The sequence below is a fragment of the Chelonoidis abingdonii genome, chromosome 7 (assembly GCF_003597395.2).
Source record: "Chelonoidis abingdonii isolate Lonesome George chromosome 7, CheloAbing_2.0, whole genome shotgun sequence".
Lineage (NCBI taxonomy): Eukaryota > Metazoa > Chordata > Testudines > Testudinidae > Chelonoidis > Chelonoidis abingdonii.
In genome coordinates, this window is record NC_133775.1 from 2,603,533 (window position 1) to 2,628,097 (window position 24,565).

A 24,565-nucleotide genomic window follows, 5' to 3' on the forward strand; every position below is an offset into this window, starting at 1 on the left:
TCCACACCAACATTCCAATCATGTGTATTATCCCACTAAGTTTCAGTGATGCCAACAATGTCATAGTTGTATTTATTTATTAGCACTTCCAGTTCTTCCTGCTTATTACCCATACTTCTCGCATTTGTATATTGGCATCTAAGATACTGGTTTGATCTTGCCTCCCAGTTTTGCCCTGACCCTCCTTTCTCTCTGCCATTATAGCCCACGATCCCTCTTGTTTCCGATAAGGAGTTCTGAATGAGTTAGATCGTTTTGGAGGTATTTGGAAATTGCAAATAGCCATATTCTACCAGGAATACGAGCAATCCATTGTGTACGCCCGTTCCCAGTGCAGTTATACATTTTATTTAGCAGGGTAGCCCAACTTGAAAGGAAACCCTGGAATTCAAATTGCTGGTGATAAATAACACACACTTTATTTGCCTTTCCATTATCATGAAAAGTTGAATACACTTTGAATGGGGAAAGTCTTTGGCACACAGCTCCAAATCACTGGCACAGGCATTTGCAATTATATTGTGGAAACAAAGAGATTCTAAAAATCAATTTTAGCAGGTCTGAAAAGACACCACAATTCCCCCCCTCACACACACACTGTGCTAATATACAAATGTGGGAAAAGGTAAAATTAAAACTATCCTGTTACCAAATCTGTTTGCTCATATACATGAGTCTGCAGGTCTTTAAAATAAACTACATGACATCGCACTGATAATTTTTGCCCTCCTTCCCAGCCACCCCAAAAGAGAGACACCACATGCAAGCACTCAGAATAACCTGCCTGTCCCATGACAGTTCTCTATGAAACAGCTGGAAGGCTGCATCACAACTAGCTGATTGCAAAGCTAACAAGGATTTCCTCTTCCGAGGGATTAGGAAAATTCATGAGGGCCTGTGAAATCACCTCTATAAATTCAGCCTCTTACTGCTTCACTCTCACTATGTGAAACCTCTTGCCTAAAACACCAAAACGGGGAGACAGGAAGAGGGGGAAGGGGAAATTAGTAATTTTAATTCTGCTGATAATAAAGAAATTAAACAATTACATTCACTAAACATGTACCCATAATGGGGAAATCTCTTGGTTCTAGAAACAAAACAGCAAGAGTTACACTGCTATTCACAGAGGAATCCTTTGCCCATAATCTTGGATTCCTGGAACCTTAACATTAGTAGATTACAAGAATAAAATACGCAGCAAGATCTTCCAGGCTCGTCAAACCCTTTAACCCAAGTGTCTATTTGAGGAGTGGGCAGGGCATGTTCATAGCCTTTTATTTATTTATTTAGGTTACAGACTATTGCCCACTGAGTTCAAAAACTACTCTGGAGTACAATTTATTCCATTCCCACTCCGCCCTTTGAAGAAGTTTAATAAATACAAAGGATAAAGGATGCCAGGAAAAATTAGAGCTGACTGTTCAAAATGCAATAAAAACAAGTGGGTGCTGCCTAGGAGGGAAAAGGATTTTTCTGGTCAGAAAAAGGACAGAACTTTCTGCTAAGACACAGACCCCCTCTGACACCTTCCCAAGGGGGCAGAGGCAGGAGGGTGCTCCGGCGAGGGGACACATGCTCAATGCCCGTGCAGTCCGTTCAACTGTTTTTCTTTCGAAGAAAAAAGTCATTTTACGCAAAAAAAGAGCTTATTTCTTAAACAAACACTCGTGGTTTTGATTTACACCACGGGCTGCTCCTAAATAATTTATGGCGGGTTAAATTTATTGCACAGCCCTGGCCGGCTGCAAATTCGAATTGCCAAATAATTAGATTTTAGGGCAATGCTTATAAATTATCCGCCGATTTGTCCGGACTTGTTTGTCAGTTGCTTTGTGCTTCAGGTCATCTTTGGCATTTCACTGTTTGTGTTTTAATTGCTGATTCACACTTTGACAGATGAGAGTTGATGCCTCCAAGTTTCCGGACAGGAGGGTGGAAAGAGAGGGAAGAATCTGAGCTTTTAGAAAGCCACTTTCTCCCTTTTTTCCAGGGCAATTAACTAGAAAAAGGGTCAGAGCCTGGACAGTGCAAACCTAACAGATTTGTCTTTTTTTCCCTTCCTTAATTATTTTAACTAAAGCTGTTTTCAAGTTGAGCAGTCCTGCACTGGCCTCCAGGGGCGACTGGCGAGATGAGTTCACAGGTCTTATCCCCAATAGCTAATTTCGATTAAACTGACCAACACACACACCAGACAGACAATGAGGTCAGTAATGGGGGAAAAAGAGGGGAGGGGAAAAAAAAAAAAGATCAAAGGCCATGCTAACTTTCTGAAGAATGGTCATCTAACACGTCCGTGCACGCGCGCGCACACACGGTGTGGAATAGTGCAGAACATGGTTTGAGGCAAGTTACTTTGTGCATTAGTCAATCCTGTTCAAGAGCCCTTTGTGCAGCAGCAAGCACCAAATTAGTTCTGCTATAACTACCTGGAAGAAGACACGCACCCACACACACTTGCCAGTTAAATTCATTTAAACAAATATATCCTGGGAAAGGAGCAGAGAAAGTGCAAGCTGGGGGGAATCCCAGACTCTCACACTAAGCATCATTCAAAGGAACGACAAAAGGGAACAAGGGAAAGCACCACATGATAACGAATCCTGCAGAAAAGGTTGACATGATGCCAGCTGGCTCTTGGAACACTAGGATTTTCTTCCCGTCATCCCTGCTGCTAGGATCAGTGTCCTGCCTGCCCCAAACATTCAAACACCAGGAGCCAGGCCCTCAAAATCATGAGACTCTCTCGACCATCAGGACACTTTCTTTAAATGATCAACTGAGGTTCTTTTTCTGTAGTCTTCCGGGTTCTGAGCCTTTAGATCACACTTGGGTCACATTTTCAGGCTTTTCTGCACAACCATGACAGCGAGAAACTTTTTTGTATTATTTAATTTATTTATTTGAGAGAGACTCTCAGCATCCATTTAATCTAGGGTGACCAGACAGCAAGTGCGAAAAATCGGGAAGGGGCTGGGGGGTAATAGGAGCCTATTTAAGAAAAAGACCCAAAAATCAGGGCTGTCCCTATAAAATCGGGACACCTGGTCGCCCTAATTTAATCAAATGACTCCAGAAGCTTGAGCTTTTAGATAGACGCCAAATATCTCAAACTTGAAATTTGCAACACTGAGATTCACAGATTCCAAGGCCAAAAGGGACCGTTATGATCATCTAGTTTGACCTCCTGTGTAACACTGGCCACAGAACATCCCCAAATAATTCCCAGAGCAGATCTGTTAGAAAAACATCTAATCTTGAGTTAAAAATTGCCAGTGATTGAGAATCCACCAGGACCCTTGGGAAATTGTTCCACTGGTTAGTGACTTTCAGCTTTAAAATCGTACACCTTATTTACAGTCTTACTTTGTCTGGCTTCAACCTACAGCCATTGGATGGTGTTAGACCTTTCTCTGATAGCCTGGAGAGCCCATTATCAAATATTTGCTCCCAATATCGGTCATTGCAAACTGTGATCAAGTCACCAATAACCTTCTCTTTGTTAAGCTAAACTGATTGAACTCCTTGAGCCAATCGCTATCAGGCAAGTTTTCTAATCCTTTAATAATTCTCCTGGCTCTTCTCCGAACCCTCTCCAATTTATCAACCTCCTCCTTGAAGTGTGGACACCAGAACTGGACACAGGATTGCACCAGTGCCAAATACAGAGATAAAATAAACTCTCCACTCCTACTCAGGATTCCCATTTGTGCAACAAATAACTGCATTAGCCCCTTGGACCATAGCGTCACACTGGGAGCCCGTGATCAGCTGATCATTCACCATGACCGCTTCCCAGGATAGTGTCCCCCATCCTGTAATGTGGCCTCCATTCTTTGTTCCTAGATTAAGGGCTTTTAGTCATGCTAAAATGCATATTGTTTGTTGTGTCCAGCTTACCAAGTGATCCAGATTGATCTGTATTAGTGACCTGTCTGATTCATTATTTACCACTCCCCCACCTTTTGTTTCATCCGCAAACTTTATACAGAATCATTTTCTTACAGATCATTTATCAACTATCATAGGGTCATGAACAGATCCCTGCAGAATCCCACTAGAAACACACCCAACTGGATGATGATTGCCCATCTACAATTACATTTTGAGACCTATCAGCAGGCCAGTTTTATGTCCACTTAAAGTGAGCTATGTTAATTTTATATCTTTCCTTTCCAGCTTGCTGCCCCAAGCCACAACCACGTCCCTGAATGAGCAGGCTTGGACAAGACTCCCCACTAGAATGTACCAATGCAGTACAGCGGCTAGTGGGTGAGGGAAACTCAGCCCTCTCCTTCTCCCAGCAGCTGAAAACATTGGCCTCCTTTTGGTTGTGGGACAAAGAAAAACAGTCAGGAGCTAGCGGGACTGACTGAAACAAAGGAGAGACCAAATGAGTTTGATATAAATGATTTAGCTAAACAATGACTAAGAGCTGGGGTCACGTGTCGACAGAGTGTCATCTATACGGACATCTGAAGGGTGTATGAACACCATGGAAAAGGGAATTATTCAATCCAACATGGGGTAAAAATAGTTTAATCCGTGAGCCCTGAATGGGAAAGTTTTCAACGAAATCCCTGGAAAAATGTCTTGACAGTGACGTGCGTTAGAATACAGTCTCCCACAGGCAGAAAACGTGCCCCTCACTGCTGTGGATGCACCAGAAAGTGTCCTGTCAGATACACCTCTGCCCCAGCACCCGGGGGACTGAGTGGATGACCCACTTCTAATGTCTATGATCCCCAAAGTACTTCTAGCCCCAGAAAGAGGAGACTGGGACCAAGCACTGAATTGGACCCACAACCTCGATGACGAAAGACCTAAATCCTACTTTTTAACCGTTTTTTCCTATCAAGCTGATTGTGTCCAAGGCCTCATACCAGGGCACACAGTGGCTGTTTCTGCACTAGAGAGTTATGTCAAAAGTTTCCCACCTTTGCTAACAGCAGTGCCGCTCTGTGAGCACGAGTAATGACAGGAGCACTAGTGCTCACACAGCTTCAGCAGCCACCGTCATCTAACCCTGCCTGGGGCCCAAGTCTACATATGGAGCCATCTCTAAAGCATTTCCTCAGAGATTTTCAAAGCCACCTAAGGCAGCGGTCCCCAAACTTTTCACATCCCCACTCCCAGACACTCAAATCCTAGTAAAGTTAAAGAAAACTGGGCACCCAAATCCCCTACGTGGGTTTGAAAATCTCTATAGTAAAATCTCTACTATAAGGTGGGTGCATAACTGGCTGGATAACCATACTCAGAGAGTAGTTATTAATGGCTCCCAATCCTGCTGGAAAGGTATAACAAGTGGGGTTCCGCAGGGGTCTGTTTTGGGACCGGCTCTGTTCAATATCTTCATCAACGACTTAGATGTTGGCATAGAAAGTACGCTTATTAAGTTTGCGGACGATACCAAACTGGGAGGGATTGCAACTGCTTTGGAGGACAGGGTCAAAATTCAAAATGATCTGGACAAATTGGAGAAATGGTCTGAGGTAAACCGGATGAAGTTCAATAAAGACAAATGCAAAGTGCTCCACTTAGGAAGGAACAATCAGTTTCACACATACAGAATGGGAAGAGACTGTCTAGGAAGGAGTATGGCAGAAAGAGATCTAGGGGTCATAGTGGACCACAAGCTAAATATGAGTCAACAGTGTGATACTGTTGCAAAAAAAGCAAACGTGATTCTGGGATGCATTAACAGGTGTGTTGTAAACAAGACACGAGAAGTCATTCTTCCGCTCTACTCTGCGCTGGTTAGGCCTCAACTGGAGTATTGTGTCCAGTTCTGGGCACCACATTTCAAGAAAGATGTGGAGAAATTGGAGAGGGTCCAGAGAAGAGCAACAAGAATGATTAAAGGTCTTGAGAACATGACCTATGAAGGAAGGCTGAAAGAATTGGGTTTATTTAGTTTGGAAAAGAGAAGACTGAGAGGGGACATGATAGCAGTTTTCAGGTATCTAAAAGGGTGTCATCAGGAGGAGGGAGAAAACTTGTTCACCTTAGCCTCTAATGATAGAACAAGAAGCAATGGGCTTAAACTGCAGCAAGGGAGATTTAGGCTGGATATTAGGAAAAAGTTCCTAACTGTCAGGGTAGTTAAACACTGGAATAAATTGCCTAGGGAGGTTGTGGAATCTCCATCTCTGGAGATATTCAAGAGTAGGTTAGATAAATGTCCATGAGGGATGGTCTAGACAGTATTTGGTCCTGCCATGAAGGCAGGGGACTGGGCTCGATGACCTCTCGAGGTCCCTTCCAGTCCTAGAGTCTATGAATCTATGAAATCCAGATGTTAGGCTCCAATTTAGCTATTTGCAGACTGAGATGTTTCTATTAGGAAACATGACAGAACCACTGACGGATCCCACATTCAGACAGTCAGCTCATCCTCCCCATCCTTCTTTGCTGGACTAAACCCTCCATTTCTCATTTACTCCTGAGCTCATCTCTGCCCATCACACCTGTCTGCCTCACATGCTCCCCCCAACTCCCTCGTATATATGCTTTGAGCCTTCCTACTGCTCCATGCCCCAAACCGCTAGCTGTACAGACTCTCCTCCCTTCCACATTCAGAATCAACAACACAGAAATAGCAACATCATCCATTTGTTTCCTCAAAAGCCACTCCTACGTCTTTGACTGCCCGTGGTACGAGGCTGTAGAGCTACAATAGTTGAAGCCTGATGTCGCGATGAAGATTTGCAGCTCCGAACAGACTGGAAGCCACAGCATGTATCACCCCAAGGGGCAGGGTAAGCCAGGCTAAGCCGATCCTTGCGCTTCCAGACATTACCTTTTTATCGCAAAGGATGACAACCCACACTGAAGCCTTTTTCAAGCTATGAAATAAGAAGGCAAATTCTGGCTGCAGGAGCTGTTCTCCTTTCCCTGATATCAAGCAGATTCTTAGGGCTTCGCTACATTACCCACTGGACCAACGGGAAGTGATCGATTTATTGCATCTAGTCTAGATGGGATAAATTGACCGCCAAGCACTCTCCCGTCGAATCCGGTACTCCACTAGAGCGAGAGGCGCAGGCAGAGTCAATGGGAGAGCATCGGCCGTCGACTTACTGCAGTGAAGACACCGCGGTGAATAGATCTAAGTACATCGACTTCAGCTACGCTATTCACATAGCTGAAGTTGTGTAACTTAGATCGATCCTCCCACAGTGTAGACCAGGCCTCAGGCTCTTTGAGACATGCCTTTTCCTCCAATCAGCCACTGTCAAAATCAACGTACTAAACAAACCCTAATACATCAGAGCTGGCACTGTTCTGCAGAGGACACCTTCTCTGTGAAGTTGGTCATTTCTTTAACAAGCACTCCCCTCATGCATAACGCAGGGAGTGCAAGTGACATCTACCCTGAATGCTGAGAGGCCCCACATTTTTACCTTCTTGTTGCCTTACCAAAACATAAAAAAAGATATCAGTCATTCACAACAGGCTCTCCCCTCTTCAGCCTGAAACAAACTCAGACTTTCTTGCATTAAGGTCCAGAAATGTTTTCCTCCCCAGTTCTTAGGCTGACACCAAGCAGCGCAAATGATTGACATTACCAGTGCTGGTAAAACACATGGGATGGGTGCGAAGGTCGTGTGCGTGTGTACCGGGGCGTACACCCCGGCTAACAGTAGGCTGCAGTGGATTTTTGATTTGATTTTACAGACAGGGCCTAACAGCAGAATCAGAATAACTCTGCCACCAAACCGAAGTCTAAATAGATAATATAATGATGGCTGGCAAGCCAGGCTAAGGAATAGGAGAGAGGGGACATGCACAAAAATCTCATCACTAAAAGGCTGGCTATTCCTCACTCCCTGGGGGATTAGCCACTGAGTAGCAGTGAGACCTTAACAGCACTAAAGGTATGGCTACACTTGCAACTTTAAAGCGCTGCCGTGGGAGCGCTCCAGCAGCACTGAAGTGCGAGTGTGGTCACGGCGCCAGCGCTGGGAGAGAGCTCCACCTCCCCATGGGGATTGGCTTGCAGCGCTGGGAGCAAGGCTCCCAGCACTGGGGCACTGTTTACACTGGTGCTTTGCAGCCCTGTAACTTGCAGTGTGCAGGGGGGTGTTTTTTCACACCCCTGAGCAAGAAAGTTGCAGCGCTGTAAAGCGCCAGTGTAGCCAAGGCCTAAGTCCCACTCCCTTCATCCAAATTAAAGATCATATGCCCTATGACCAGAGCAAGGAAAAGAGGAAAACAGGGGCCCTATCCAGCCCCTCTCAGGGACCCCACAAATGAACAAGTGAGAGAACAATCTTATTTTGCAGTTGGCGAAACTGAGGCATAGGAAGCTTACTGACTAGCCTACAGTCACACAGGGTCTGTGTTGGAGCCAGAGCTAGAACTCAAGAGCTCCTGGCTCCAATTCTGTATCCAAACCACTGCCCCTTGGCTGCCTACAGCCCAAAAGGATTTCAGTGAGGTGGGCAGAAAAGTGACTATGAAGTTAGATGCCTTCTTGGAAAGTTCTTGATGCCTTTTTACTCTCTGAACTTTTGTTTTTCCTGCTTGGGCTTGGTCCCAGATCTCATTGTCTGGAGAGTCTGAAGAACAGCCACTCAGTTACTTTTGAGTCAGACGCGTCCTTCCCTTCGGGGCTCAATCTGCAGGCTTTAGGCGATGTCTACATGACAGATCTTACAGCGGCACAGCTGTACTGCTGTAAGGTCTCCCATGTAGCCGCTCTATGACAACAGGAGAGAGCTCTCCCGTCGGCATAATTAAACCACCCCCAATGAGCAGCGGAAACTATGCTGGCAGGAGAGCTTCTCCTGCCGACATACCAGCGCTTTTGTTGGTAAAACATGTCAGTCGGGGGGATAGTTTTTTTAACACCTTTACCAATAAAAGTGATAATGTAGACAAAGTCTTAGTGATAGTTCAGATGCTCTTCTGAGCTCAGGTAACTTAAACATACTGTTTGGCTTAAAAGCATCATACTTGGAAAGGACACAAGATGTCCTCAGCAAGCACTGATGACTCACATCTTACAAATATGGCTTTGAAATATTTCCATTATGAATATTTACAGGCAGCGTTTGTACTGCACACCGCACAATGGGGCTATGAACGACTGGAGTTTCAAGGTGCTACCAAAATATCGTAAGTGCACTAAACTACTGTGCTTGTTCCCTTAACCTCAGCTGCAGATGTGTTCAGCTGCACAAGGCGGGTAGGTAATATCTTTTACTGGACCAACTTCTGTTCGGGAGAGAGACAAGCTTTCGAGCTACAAGAGAGCTCTTCTTCAGGCCAGGGAAAGGTACTGAGAGGGTCAGAGCTAAATACAAGACCCAACAAATAGTTTAGCATAAGTAGTTAGCACATATTCTAAGGGACCATTCAAGGAGAAGTGGCCCATTAACACCCCTATAATCACAGGACAGAAAGGGGGGTTAGGGGGTTACATTTGTTGCAATAAACCATAAATCTGGTGTCTTTATTGAGACCATGATTTTTACTGTCTAGCAACACTATGAATTTAAGCTCCCAGGTGATTCTTTTGAAAGCGTTCTGTAGGTATCCTTTGAGGATAAGGACTGAGAGGTCAGATATAGAGTGACTGCTTGTGAAAAATGTTCGCCCACAGGTGACAGCTTGCCTCTGATGATGTGCTTGAAGAGACTGGTGGGTTGTTTGAAGGCCAGAAGCAGGGGTTTAAGATAGATTTATTTCAAGATGGGGTCCCCATCAAGCATGGATTGTAGTTGATACCCCACGTGGGTTCCAATACAGGGTGGTAGGTGACAATTAAAGGCGTGCGGTCAGAGGGGGTTTTACTTGGAGGCGATATGGATCTCCCTGCCCCACCATGGTGAGTGCTGCTCAAGTACCTTTTTCTGCAACAACCGCCCTATTTAACTATGCAATTGGTTACCGGCTCCATGGTTAATGATTGTACAGCTAATGGCACAGTGCTTAAATAGTGCAGGGGCACGAGCGCACCCTGGGATAATTTAGGACTGGCCTACATTGCAGAGTTAGGTCAACACAAGGCAGCTTACAGTGACCTCATTCTGTAAGTGTCAACACTAAAATGTCGTTTCCACTGATGTAACTTGCTCACCACACCGACTTAACTCCATCTCTGCGAGAGGCGTAGCACTTGGGTCGAGGCAGTTAGGTCGATACAGCGTCAGCATAGACACTGAGTTACTTACATCAACTGCAGTTGCCTTTCAGTGTGGACATGCAAAAGCAATGCAATTACTGCAGTGGCTGTACATCGATGTAACCTAGGTGAACTTATTTTTGTAGCATAGACTTGCCTTTAGTCATTGGTCTCAGTGAGCTGTTAAGCAACGGGGCACTGCGTCTGCTTTAAAGCAGATGATCTTATTGGCCTGCCATTAACGGATTGGTCGAAGCCTGCTTAGTTCTCAACCAGTACCTACGGGTGACCACCTGAGTACCTAGTATTCTAGGCTTGTTGCTATAATAAGGGTGGTTTATACTTTTTAAAGATGAAGTTGCCCCCTCCCCATACTCCAACCCCCTGCCCCAGCCCAGAGCCCACTCCCGCACATTGAACTCCTCATTTCGGGCCCCACCCCGGAGACTGCACCCCCAGCCAGAGCCCTCACCCCCTCCCACACCCCAACCCCCAATTTCATGACCATTCATGGCCCGCCATACAATTTCCATACCCAGATGTGGCCCTCAGGACAAAAAGTTTGCCCACCCCTGACTTAACATGTATACAGCATCTTCATCTTCAAAGCGCTCTCCTGATAGCACCCCATGATCTTATCTTACCATGATGAAACTGAGGCAGAGAAGTTAAATGAGCTGCTCCAGGTCATAGAAGGAACCAGTGGCAGAGGTAAGATTAAGACTTGGCTGTTCCTGGCTCCAAATCCTGTGCTCAGACCAAACCTCTGCATCCTATATCGCTACCAGTAAAAGATTCCGTAACTGGAACTTAGCCAGCATGGTCCCTGGAGATACCTAAGGCAGCATAAAGTCAGCATGCTTACCGATAGCACTGAAAAGTCCAGAGAACTAACAGGAGCAAAACACACGTATGTCAGTAAACAGGTGACTCAGATGCAGTGAATGGGAAGGTCCCATTTTTACCTGGTTGCTTTTCTGAGGACACTTTCGCTAAGTCTTATCAGCTGTGCTGATTCCAGTGCAGTAAGAACCATAGTAAGCATCATTTCTTTAGTTTTCAGGCTAATTTGTTTTTGCAGAAGAGAGGTACTGTCAGCCCTGGTCAGACATAGCATGATGCAGGCAGGTACTGAACACAGATAATTAAAAAACAAAATCAAAGAACATCACCACCTTAAAGGTTCCATCTCACCAACAAAATATACAGCAGATCTGCACTGGTCCAAACCATTACTTTCACGGCAAGGACTTGGGGACAAAGCTCCTTAAAACAGTAGTAATCATATTCCACTCATGCTCCATTTTACTACCAGCTGTAAACCAGCTCCACATGCCTCATGGTTTTGCATCAAAATGTGCACAGACCAAACCCATATCAAAAAGGACAAGGTAGAACCAATTTGCAGTTTTGACAGGTCTGTGCACCCGAAGCTGGGTGTGCAACAAATATCCTGACATCTCACTTGGACAGAGGTGATGGCTTACCCAGCAGAACTAGATGCAAAGCCACAGCACTGCCTCAGGAAGACACAATACCACAGGAGGCAATTTTCCGGTGAATTGTTTTCACAGACATGAGGAACCGACAGCCCTACTCAGAGCAAGACATTGCATGGAGAGATGCTATGAATGCTCAATCCAGACCTGCAAACCCCGCTTTAAAAGTCTACAGTAATTCTAAGTAAAGATCCAGGTTAAGGCAGGTCTTTATCCACTAAAGAACTGGTTTCTTACAATAGTTCTCAGTACTGAGATGCCCTGAGCCAGAGCTGAAAACTATTTAACTTTCCATACAAATGAGACAAAGCCATTAGCATACCATCAGACACCCACTGCTAACAGCCAATGCCAGCGACTGGTCAAATTCCTAGTGTAGATGAAGTGTACAGGAACCATATCTGGTGACTACTGTGAGACACTACAATTCTGGCTGTTCATTACCACGCTGGGCCCTGGGTACATAAAAATACTCAATAAAAACAGAAATCCAAGATCCACACTGATAAATTCTGGCAAGTTGAGTGTAAAAGTATAATTAGACAGACCAAAAAAAGAACTTGAAGAACAGGTAGCAAAAGATTCAAAAACTAACTAAAAAAAAATGTTTTAAGTACATCAGAAGCAGGAAGCCTGCCAAACAGTCAACGGGCCACTGGACAATTGAGGTGCTAAAGAAGCACTCAAATAAGATAGGGACATTTCAGAGAGCTAAATAAATTCTTTGCATCAGTCTTCACTGCAGAGGATGTGAGAGAGAGTCTCACACCCAAGCAATTAATTTCAGATGTAAACTCTGAAGAACTGCCTCAGATTAAGGTGTCAAGAGAGGTGGTTTGGAACAAAGTGATAAAGTGAAATAGTAATAAGTTGCCAGGACCAGATGGTAATCAGTCAAGAGTTCTGAAGGAACTCAAATATGAAATGGCAGAATTACTAACTGTGGTATGTAATCTATCACTTCAATCAGCCCCTGGACCAGATGACTGGAGGATAGCTAATGTCTCCGGAAGTGATCCTGACAATTACAGGCTGGTAAGCCTAACTTCAGTACCAGCCAAACTAGATGAAACTATAATAAAGAACAGAATTATCATAAACATAAATGAACACGATTTGTGGGGGAAAAGTCAATATTGCTTTTATAAAGGGAAATCATGCCTCACCAATTTATTAGAATTCTTTGAGAGGATCAAACATGTGGACAAGGGTTATCTAGTGTATTTGGACTTTCAGAAAACCTTTGACAAAGTCGCTCACCAAAGGCTCTTAAGCAAAGTAAGTGCCATGAGATAAGAGGGAAGGGCCTCTCATGGATCAGTAACTAGTTAAAAGACAGGAAAAAAAGGGCAGAAAATAAATGGTCGGTTTTCACAATGGAAAGGTGAATAGTGCTGTCCCCCAGGGGTCTGTACTGGGACCAGTTCTATTCAACATATTTATAAATGATCTGGAAAAAGGGGTAAACAGTGAAGTGGCAAAATTTGCAGATGATACAAAACCACTCAAGATAAATAAGTTCAGAGCAGACTGTGAGGAGTTATAAAGGGATCTCACAAACTGGGTGACCGGGCAAAAAAAATGGCAGATGAAATTTGATGTTAATAAATGCAAAGTAATGCACATTGGAAACACATAATCCCAACTATCCATACAAAATGATGGGGTCTAAATTAGCCGTCACCACTCAAAAAAGAGATCTTGGAGTCATTGTGGATAGTTCTCTGAAAACATCCACTCAGTGTGCACCAGCAGGCATAAAAGCAAACAGAACGTTCAGAAAAGGGCAGATGATAAGACAGAAAATATCATACCATCATTATACGTATTCAAGATCTGCCCGAACCTTGAATTCTGAGTACAGTTCTCGTAGCCACCTCCAAAAAGATATATTAGAAATGGAAAAGGTACTGAGAAGGGCAACAAAATGATTAAGGGTCTGGAACACGTTCCATATGAGGAGATATAAAAAAGACTAGGACTTTTCAGCTTGGAAAAGAGACGACTAAGGGGGGAAATGACAAAGGTCTATAAAATCGTGACTAGTGTGGAGAAAGTGAATAAGGAAGTGTTATTTACCCCTTCACATAACACAAGAATCGGGGTATGTGAATTAAATTAATAGACAGCAGGTTTAAAACAAAGAAAAGAAAGTACTTTTCACACAATGCACAATCAACCTGTGGAACTCCTTGCCAGGGGATTTTGTGAAGGCCAAAACTATAACAAGGTTCAAAAAAGAATTAGAAAAGTTCATGGAAGATAGGTCCATCAATGGCTATTAGCCAAGGTGGTCAGGGTACAAGCTCATGCTCTGGGTGTCCCTAACATCTGTTTGCCAGACGCTGGGAATGGGCCACAGGGGATGGATCTCTCAATGACTGCCTGCTCTGTTCATACCCTCTGAAGCATCTGGCACCCTCCATTATTCAAAAGCAGGATACTGGGCTAGATGGACCATAGGTCTGACCCAGTATGGTTGTTCTTATGTTAATGATTGAAAATTAGGGCTGTTGATTAACTATAGTAAACTCATGTGATTAAGTCAAAAATATTGAGATTTTAATCACGATTAATAAGTTAATCACATTTTTAATCGCACTGTTAAACAATAAAATACCAATAGAAATTTATTAAATATTTTGGATGTTTTCTACATTTTCAAATATATTAATTTCAATTAAAATACAAAATACAAAGTGTACAGGGCTCACCTTATATTAATATTACACACACTTGCACTGTAAAAATGATAAAGAAATAGTACTTTTCAATTCACCGCATACAACTACTGAAGTGCAAGCTCTATCATAAAAGTGCAACTTACAAATGTAGAATTTTTTTTGTTACATAACTGCACTGAAAAAAACAAAGCAGTGTAAAACTTTAGAGCCTACAAGTCCACTCAGTCTTACTCTTTCTTCAACCAATCGCTAAGACAAACAAGTTTGTTTACATTAACGGGAGATAATGTTGCCTGCTTCTTATTTACAATGTTACCTGAAAGCGAGAACAGGCGTTTGCATGGCACTTTTGTAGCTGGCATTGCAAGGTACTTACATGCCAGGTACGCTAAACATTGATATGCCTCTCCATGCTTTGGCCACCATTCCCAAGGACACGCTTCCATGCTGACGATTCTCGTTTAAAAAAAAAAAAATGCATTAATTATATTTGTGACTGAACTCCTTGGAGAAGAATTGTATGTCTCCTGTTCTGTTTTACCCGTATTTTTCAATATATTTCATGTTATACCAGTCTCGGATGATGACCCAGCACATGCTGTTTGTTTTAAGAACACTGCAGATCTGACAAAATACAAAGAAGGTATCAATGTGAGATTTCTAAATATAGCTACAACATTTGACCCAGGGTTTAAGAATCTGAAGTGCCTTCCAAAATCTGAGAGACGAGGTGTGGAGCATGCTTTCAGAAGCCTTAAAAGAGCAACACTCTTAATGCGGAAATTACAGAACTGAACCACCAAAAAAGAAAATCAACCTTCTGTTGCTGGCATCTAACTCAGATGATGAAAATGAACATGCATCAGTGCACTCTGCTTTGGATCGTGATCGAGCAGAACCCGCCATCAGCATGGACACATGTCTTCTGGAAGGGTGGTTGAAGCATGAAGGGGACAAATGAATCTTTAACTGTATCTGGCATGTAAATATCTTTAGACACCAGCTACAATAGTGTCATGCAAACGTCTGTTCTCACTTTCAGGTGACACTGTGAACAAGAAGCGGGCACCATTATCTCCTGCAAATGTAAACAAACTTGTTTGCCTGAGCAATTGGCTGAACAAGAAGTAGGACTAAGTGGACTTGTAGGCTCTAAAATTTTACACAGTTTTATTTTTGAATGCAGGGGGTTTTTTGTACATAATTCTATATTTGTAAGTTCAACTTTCTTGATAAACAGATTTCACTACAGTACTTGTATTAGGTGAACTGCAAAATACTTTTTCTTTTGTTTTTTACTGTGCAAATATTTGTAATAAAAGATAATATAAAGTGAGCATTGTACTCTGTGGGGTAATCAAAATCAATATATTGGAAAATGTAGAAAACATCCAAAAATATTTAAATAAATGCCATTCTATTATTCTTTAACAGTGCAATTAATCACGCAATTAATTTTTAATCTCTTGATAGCCCTATTGAAAATATAGTCATTCATTAATTTTGCATTCCACTGTCAAGGAAACAGCCATTTGCAGAAGACATGTGGAGAGGTCTACATCCGGTTTTAGTTTCAGGGGTGAGAAACTGCAAGTGGCACTCTCAAGATGCACCCAAAATCTCAGTGTAGCTGGAGGTTTCTGTTTTAATTATTTGATTATCGTTGGACTTCAGAGTTAAACACCCAGATAAGACAAGCCTGGGAAAGTTCACACCTTTCAAAGCTATTATGACTAAAGACCTGCGGACTCCAACAAGAAGCCCTGCATACGTTCACATCCAGACTGCTTCCTTCACAACTTTATAGGCTAGAAACATGTTTCTCCTGCAGAAATGGATGAGGCGGTCTGGAGTGTGCCAATAATACATTGTTCCCAGCTAATACCAGCTCAATCCATCCCCAAGCCAGAGAGGTGAGAAGCATTTAAGGCCTAAGACAGGTAAAGTTTCTCAGACAACAAATGTCTTTTCAACGCTGTCTTGATGGAGGCCAAGGTCTCTGGTTTCATTCCCTTGGACTGATAAGTTGGCAGTGCTGCAGATGGACATTTTAAAGGGCAGAAATGCCTCATACTGCTCATCAGAAACGACTTGGGCCGATAACAGCTGCTGAGGAAGCGTGCATAGAACTGGGAGGGCATGGGGTAAACCTCAGAGCTGTTGGTCAGGATGTGAAGGGACAGACACTGCATCCCACTTCACAGGGTGGAGGCAGCAGTTTGCAAAGGAAGAATAAAAGGGGCTGGGTATTTACCTGAGGATGAATCTGTGGTTTGTCACAAGTGGCCTCAAAATCCAACACTAAAAAGTAGTGATATCTCTGTGGAGGGAAGGATGACATTGCTGCCATGGACGCGCCAAAGCCGTGGGACGCCAGTTTCCTGTTTAAGGTGGAGCCGCACCCCTGGAGAAAGCAAAGTAGGCGGTGGGAGCACAGAGCTTGTCTCACCCTTGGAAGTAAGGTTGGAGGAATCTTTGCTGCTCCAGTATGGAAGAGTGCTATCATTGAACATCCAGAGGCATCTGAAACTTAGAAAGAGAGAGGGGCTTGTGTTACTAATGCACACACATCTCACTTCTATTGCCATCTCCTCAACCTAGCCATTTTGTAACAGACACTCTTGTGGCCTTTAGATGAAAGGTCCCACTGAAAAACCCAGGCAATACCGTGACCTATTGCAAATATACTAGACAGCGTCTAGACCCACTAGCAACCTAGAAATTAACCGCTGTGAATAGCTCTACATTAAGAGGCAGAGACACCACAGTCACCGCTCCAGGGGCCCGATCAGGCGTCTGCATGCTACAGAACACTATATAGATTGCTTAGGGACTTAGGGGTCTGATGCAAAGCTCACTGAAGTCTGTGGAAAGACCCTTAGTCTCTTGATTCATGTACACTGGTAACAGAAGTTGCACACAACAGGAGTCAGGCACAATGAGACATGTGCAGATACCATCCGCTTGGCCCCAAGCCCCCCAGCTAGAGCCAATTCCACTCCCCACACATTAGTCAGTTTTTCTTCCCCTCTCACCCCGTATGTCAGCCTCTCGATAACATGCTTCCACAGGACATCCTGCCTGGTTGCTCTCAACAGGGTTCAGGTGCCACACACAATCTCGTGCTCAGTGGGGGTTTTTCAGGGTGAAGGAGGGCAGAGGAGGTAGGGGAGAAATGATCTAAAATGTTGACATTCAAGGGGTCAATTTTCCTTCCAACAAAATCCAAACTGATTAAGTTTAATTCATTCCTCCCTCGCCCCTATGAAAATCCCACCCACTTTTATTTTTTATTTATACTCTTAGGACTTAAAAACTTCGTGGTAGTTTTACAGATCACTCATCCATAATGTGACCCTTTGGCATCTGGGTTTTTTGGTGGCGGAGGGGAGAGGAAGAAGTTTCAAATGATTTCTTTAAAAAAAAAAAGAAAGAAAGAAAGGAAGAAAGAAAAAAATGCTGTTCTCCAGGAATGCATGGGTCAGGCACAGGTAACAGAGTCTTCCAACTCTAGCATGCCGGTTCAAAGCAGCCCAGGTCAGTATTTGCTATATGGCCTTTCAGTGCTTTATTTGAAATCTGGTTCCTAGGAGGTGGATCTCAATCACCCCAAAACCCACCACATCTAGCCCCTAGGCCAGCGACCAAGCATGGAGACTGAACTCAGTTCAGCCCCTACAGGCAGGGCCAAGCCAGCGATGGGGCAACACTGGTGTCACTGCCTGTACCACCGCTGTTCTGAGCACACAGTTCCCAGTCTACACAGCACATATAGGGAGTCGCAGTCCATGCTTCCAAGGAGCTCACAAGCTAGAATGGATAGAAGACACAGGACTGCTTAGAAGACACAGGACAGCAGGTGTCTAGACGCTGGGAGCTGGGAACAGTACAGGCTTCCTTCCTTCCATGCACGAAGGGATACATGTCTTGCTTTTGTTTAGTTTCTTACTGCAGCGGAACTAAGGGCAGACTCCCCTGGGTGTACACACAATGCCTCCAGCACCTGCACGGAGGGCAGGAAGCAGCTCTTGGTGGAGATGACAAGTAGCCAGATTTACACAACAAAATAAAAACTGCCTCAAAGAAACCAGAGGACGATCATTCATGACCACCACCATAGTTATTTGCACAGACAGCAACAGTTTCTGTGTATCTGTTAGTCTATCAGGTAAATAATGCACGTGCCAAAATACACACTTAATGAGGTAATATGCCTTGAAGAACAGCTAAAGCTGTATTTACCTGAGAGACCCAGAGAAACTCAGAAAGACCAGATTAGGAGATAATTGCAGCTGAGCAGGTCATGTGCATTAGGTAAATACACATTTTGTAACCTTCCCTTAGAAGGATTTTGTGTTAAAGAAACACACATGCATATCACAAGTGGAAATCAGAGACTGAGGAGGTTTAATACCGAGTCACTTCCTGCAGTCTGACTTTCGCGGCATAAACTCATATCTCCTGGCTTTCGTTTTTTGGGGTTGTATATTTTATTAAAGCAGCATTGCGAGCAAAAGTCGCCTGGAAAACTAAAAACCTCAGTTATAAAACCATAATAAAGAGCTGCCCTGCAAGCCTAACGTTGTATTTATCCTAAAGGTGTTCAACAAGACCTATCACTTATCCATCTCGTACTTTTATTGCCATTAATAGATTAATTACAGCCGAATAGAAATCACTTCCATTCACATCTAACCTATCCTGGATAACAGATATTTATGCTTAAGATCTTCAAAGCTGTCAGCTGTGGAGCTGAAGGTCTATCAGAGCAGATAAAACATCTTGGAATAAAGCCGCTAATAATTTGTTGTGGCGAAGACTGGTCTTTAGAAAAGAAAACTGAGCTGAGGGGGGACTTGATCACAGTCTTCAAATATGTTAAGGGCTGCTCAGGGCCGGTGCAACCATTTAGGCAACCAAGGTGGTCACCTGGGGTGCTAGGATTTGGAGGATGCCATTTTCTTCAGCAGCAACCGCAGCGGCCGGATTTTTGGCCGCCGCAGTCGCCGCCAGCATTTAGGTGGAGGGAGCTGGGGCAGGGGAGCGCAGGGAGGGCCGCCTGTAGCAAGTAAGGGGGGGGGCGGCACGCAGGGGAACTCCCCGCCCCAGCTCACCCCTGCCCCGCCTCCTCCCCGAGCACGCCGTAGCTGCTTCACTTCTCCCGCCTCCCAGGCTTGCGGCACCAATCAGCTTAGGCACCGCAAGCCTGGGAAGTGGGAGAAGTGAAGCAGCCACGGCGTACTCGGGGAGGAGGCGGAGCAGGGGTGAGTTGGGACGGGGAGGTGCCTCAGGACGGAGGGGGGGAGCTGCCATGGGGGGGCCCTCAGGGCGGGCGCAAGGTGGAAGTTTCGCCTAGGGCGCAAAACATCCTTGCACTGGCCCTGGGGCTGTTATAAAGATGACACTGACCAATTGTTCTCCATGTCCACTGCAGATAGGACAAGAAAGGATGGCTTCACCTGCAGCAAGGGAGATTTAGGTTAGATATTAGGAAAAACTTTCTCAGAGTAGGTTAGCTCTGGAATAGTTTCCTGGGGAGGCTGTGGAATCCCCATCACTGGAGATTTTTAAGAACAGGTTGGACAAACACCTGTCAGGGATGATCTAAGTTTACTTGGATTTAATGACTTTGAAGGCGCTTCCTGCCTGTCCTACATTTCTATAATTCTATGATTTAACCTACTCTGAAAAGGGAAAAAATACAACTGAAGTTGGGGAGGCAGTCAGACAATAGCCCCTTAAATCAAATACATCCACTAACATAATATATATGGCTAGGTAAGACCAGTATTTCTCTAATATATATTACTGTGCAGATACAGCTCAGCACTGAACAGAAGCATGCAAGGGGACATTTTGCTAATCCCCTGGACAGGCAGCACGTGACTAGGAACAATCCAATAGCAAACTTTTGCTCTCTGCTTTTTCGGCAAGTGAAGTCTGAACTATAATATTAGCCAGTCTCTACTCTAGACTTCCAGGTATTTTGGGAAGAGACTGTAACGTCTTCCTCGGCGAGTTCAGAGTGTCTCACAGCAGTAGGGAGCTGGTGAGCAGATGCTATTTATTAAAACCTGTGTAAAGCATTTGTGGCTACGACAGAAGATGAAAGACACTACTAATTATCCAATATTTATTCCAACACACAGCAATGCAGATACTCAGTCAAAACACAGCTTTAAAAAGAAATACAAGCCCTACACTACCCTGATCAATTTACGTGTTGAATGATTCAATTTCCAAACCCAAATGAAGTGTGATAAATGTATTTCATGCACACAGGGACAGATTATAATCTCCATGTCGACTGCCACATCTGGCACTCAGTCCAACCAGTTTAATGTTTCATATTATCCAGCTACAATTCCTTATACAGATATATACATTAACTGTCCTGGGATTGTAAACTATGGCTGGACTTCATGAAGTATGCTGACAGATTGTACACAGACACAGGAAAAAGTTATAGCATTTACATTCGTAACTCCCATTAATATGGGAAATATCCACCTGCAGGGGGTTAGAGCTGGGAGATAACATTAGTTTTATAGGCTGTGTATTACTGTATGTCACACGACTTCATTTGCTGTAACCAGTAACTATTGCTTACGAAATCCTGGAAGTTAGTCTGACCTGCAGTTACTCTGCCTCCAGAATAGCATGGGGCAAACCCAGACCAGTCAGGTTTCTTCCACATCGGTGTGCCATGTGAATGATGGCAAAGCACCACAGCTCAGCTCTAGAAAGTAAGGAAAGGCAAAAGCCAGGCAAGCACCAGCTGTATGGGCTTGGCTGCCAGATGCCTCATTAACTGTACAGAGAAGAATTTGCACTGATGCCTCTCACTTCAGGTCTCAAGAGAAATGAATCGGAGAGAACTGCTTTTTGGGAACCACAAGCATCCACTAGAGCAGCACTCTTGCATGCGGCCACCAGGGGCTTTTCTCGCGGCCACAGCCTCCTGGGTGGAGACTGGGGGGTGGGGGAAGCAGGGGCCCCTACCCTGGGGCCACCAGCTGGGAGTGGGCCCTACGCCCCACCCCCTCCCACAGAGACACAAATGCTGGAGGAGTAGGTAGCCAGTGAGTTCCCCACTTGCTCGGGGCAGTGGGGTCATGCTTCAGCCCTGGGGTCCCGGGGTTGCCCCCCCATCACAGCTGGCCTCTACTGCCTCTCCTGGCCCCCTATTCATTTCCTCCATGACCTCTGGCCCCCCACTGCCTCCCTACCATCTCCCTATCCAGGGCTTAATTTGTCCCTGGGCTGAGTAAGTCTGCTGTGAAAAGTGATATTTGTATGTTTGTTAATATCACTTTTCACAGCAGACTTAGCAGCTAGCAGGGAGGTTGTGACAAGTGATACACTGCTACCTTGATATAACACCACCTGATATAATATGAATTTGGATATAATGCGGTAAAGCAGTGCTGGGGGGCGGGGGAGGCAGGGCTGCGCACTCCGGTGGATCAAAGCAAGTTCAATATAACACGGTTTCACCGATAACACAGTAAGATTTTTTTGGCTCCCAAGGACAGGTAGAGGTGTATTAACATACAAGGATCACTTTTCACAGCAGCAGACTTACTTGCTAGTAAGACTAAAAAAAGCAACCAAAAAAGAAAAAGAAACAACAACAAAAAACACAAGAATGTGCACAGCACCTTATTTGTGTTTCTATTCTGTTAGGTCCAGTAAAGAAGAGAGACGACTGCACTACTTTTTTTTTTTTAATTACTGAGTCTGCAAAATAAAAAAATCCTATGTAAATAAATTACAATTTGGATGTGTGCATGTGCATATTTATTCGTTTTTCCTAAAGTATTCTAGGAAAAACTGCCAGAGCAGCCACCAGCAAGACTTGGTGGCTACACTCTGAGGTCACCAAAAAATTTGTTGTGAGAACCCCTGAGCAGAGATTCCGAATTTCTCCTATTGCATACCCCATTCCAAATCTACCAGCTGCCCGCGTACACCTACCCCTCTCATCATGGATAGTGTGTGTGTTCTTTTTAACACTACCTGTCTTTAGCCATCTGTACATATTTCACCGTTAAGTACAGATAGTTATTGCGGGACCTATACAACTGGGAAAAAACCCTAAATTCTGAACTCAGACTGGGCAACTGAGCCCGCACTGCACGGTGATTGGAGGGGAGGGATAGCTCAGTGGTTTGAGCATTGGCCTGCTAAACCCAGAGTTGTGAGTTCAATCCTTGAGGGGGCTACTTGGGGATCTGGGACAAAAATCAGTATTTGGTGCTGCTAGTGAAGGCAGGGGGCTGGACTCAATGACCTTTCAAGATCCCTTCTTTTCAATTCTGAAGCACTTAGAGGAGAGGAAAGTGAACAGGAACAGTCAGCATGGATTCACCAAGGGCAAGTCATGCCTGATTAACCTAATTGCCTTCTATGAGGAGATAACTGGGTCTGTGGATGAGGGGAAAGTAGTGGATGTGTTATTCCTTGACTTTAGCAAAGCTTTTGATACGGTCTTCCACAGTATTCTTGCCAGCAAGTTAAAGAACTATGGGCTGAATGATTGGACTATAAGGTGGATAGAAAGCTGGCTAGATCATCAGGCTTAACGGGTAGTGATCAACAGCTCCATATCCAGTTGGCAGCTGGTTTCAAGTGGAGTGCCCCAAGGGTTGGTTTTGTTCAATATCTTCATTAATTATCGGGAGGATGGCGTGGACTGCACTCTCAGCAAGTTTGCAGATGACACTAAACTTGGAGGAGTGGTAGATACGCTAGAGGGTAAGGATAGAATACAGAGGGACCTAGACAAATTAGAGGATTGGGCCAAAAGAAATCTGATGAGGTTCAACAAGGACAAGTGCAGAGTCCTGCACTTAGGGCGGAAGAATTCCATGCACTGTTACAGACTAGGACCGAATGGGCTAGGCAGCAGTTCTGCAGAAAAGGACCTAGGGGTTACAGTGGACGAGAAGCTGGATATTGTCAACAGTGTGCCCTTGTTTGCAAGAAGGCTAATGGCATTTTGGGCTGTATAAGTATGGGGCACTTGCCAGCAGATCGAGCGGATGTGTTCATTCCCCTCTATTTGACATTGGTGAGCCTGATGTGGAGTACTGTGTCCAGTTTTGGGCCCCACACTACAAGAAGGATGAGGAAAAATTGTGAGAATCCAGTGAGAGCAACAAAATGATTAGGGGGCTGGAGCACACGACTTATGAGGAGAGGCTGAGGGAACTGGGATTGTTTAGTCTGCAGAAGAAAAGAATGAGGGGGGATTTGATAGCTGCTTTCAACTTACCTGAAAGGGGTTCCAAAGAGGATGGATCTAGACTGATCTCAGTGTGAGCAGATGACAGAACAAGGAGTAATGGTCTCAAAGTTGCAGTGGGAAGGTTTAAGTTGGATATTAGGAAAACCTTTTCACTAGGAGGTAGTGGAAGCACTGGAATGGGTTACCTAGGGAGGTGGTGGAATCTCCTTCCTTAGAGGTTTTTAAGGTCAGGCTTGACAAAGCCCTGGCTGGGATGATTTAGTTGGGAATTGGTCCTGCTTTGAGCAGGGGGTTGGACTAGATACCTCCTGAGGTCCCTTCCAACCCTGATATTCTATGATACGTCAGTGTCTCTGTGTTCTCGTTGGTACATGTTGAAATAAATTAACTCCTGTATTTTATAAAACAAATTCTCAGAGTTTCAAAGCTTCATCCGAGTGGCCTATTATGAAAATGCAGTAAATAAAATTAATAAATAATATCCACCATTACATGGGAAAAATTGTGTATCCCCCAGAGATGTCTCCTGTACCCCCAGGGGTACACATACCACAGTATGGGAACCCCTGCACTAGAGGGATGGGAAATTAACAACCAGTGCCAGTCATGAAGTGATCAGGGCACTTTAAGCAACTTTCTCCACTAGTAGAAGAAGTATGAGACCTCATTCCACAAATAAATGCATTGCATATGTATGTACGCCTTGTGGTTTGTAGGATGAATGGCATTCATGCCTGTAACTAATTTGTGCACAGAGACACAAATTAGTCTATGAATCTTAGCTTTACCGGTTCTTTGTGCATAATACTAATATTTAAATTTTACTAATTAAAACAAATCAAAATCATACAAGGACAAAATGAGACAGTCAGATAATTCAACAGCCTGCTTTCTGCCCAAGAGCAGACACATTCACTGTTCAGGCTGACAGTCTGGAGTGATAATGTAGCCTCAAATTGGGAGAAGGGGGAAGACACGCTCTAAGAACAAGCAAACC

The 24,565-nt window shown here is 44.2% G+C and overlaps 1 protein-coding gene and 1 long non-coding RNA gene across 2 annotated transcripts in view; both read right to left on the bottom strand.

Annotated features, from left to right (window-relative positions):
• The window catches only part of ERI3 (ERI1 exoribonuclease family member 3), a 149,258-nt gene extending 132,387 nt beyond the window's left edge, over nt 1-16,871 (bottom strand). The window contains exon 1 of the mRNA XM_075067562.1: nt 16,573-16,871. Coding sequence (XP_074923663.1) covers nt 16,573-16,824 — 252 coding nt within the window. The 5' untranslated portion in view covers nt 16,825-16,871. The remainder of the gene's footprint in view (nt 1-16,572) is intronic.
• LOC142047075 (uncharacterized) overlaps nt 1-24,565 on the bottom strand; it is a 381,985-nt gene that overhangs the window by 313,334 nt on the left and 44,086 nt on the right. The gene's annotated exons all lie outside the window — the stretch shown is intronic.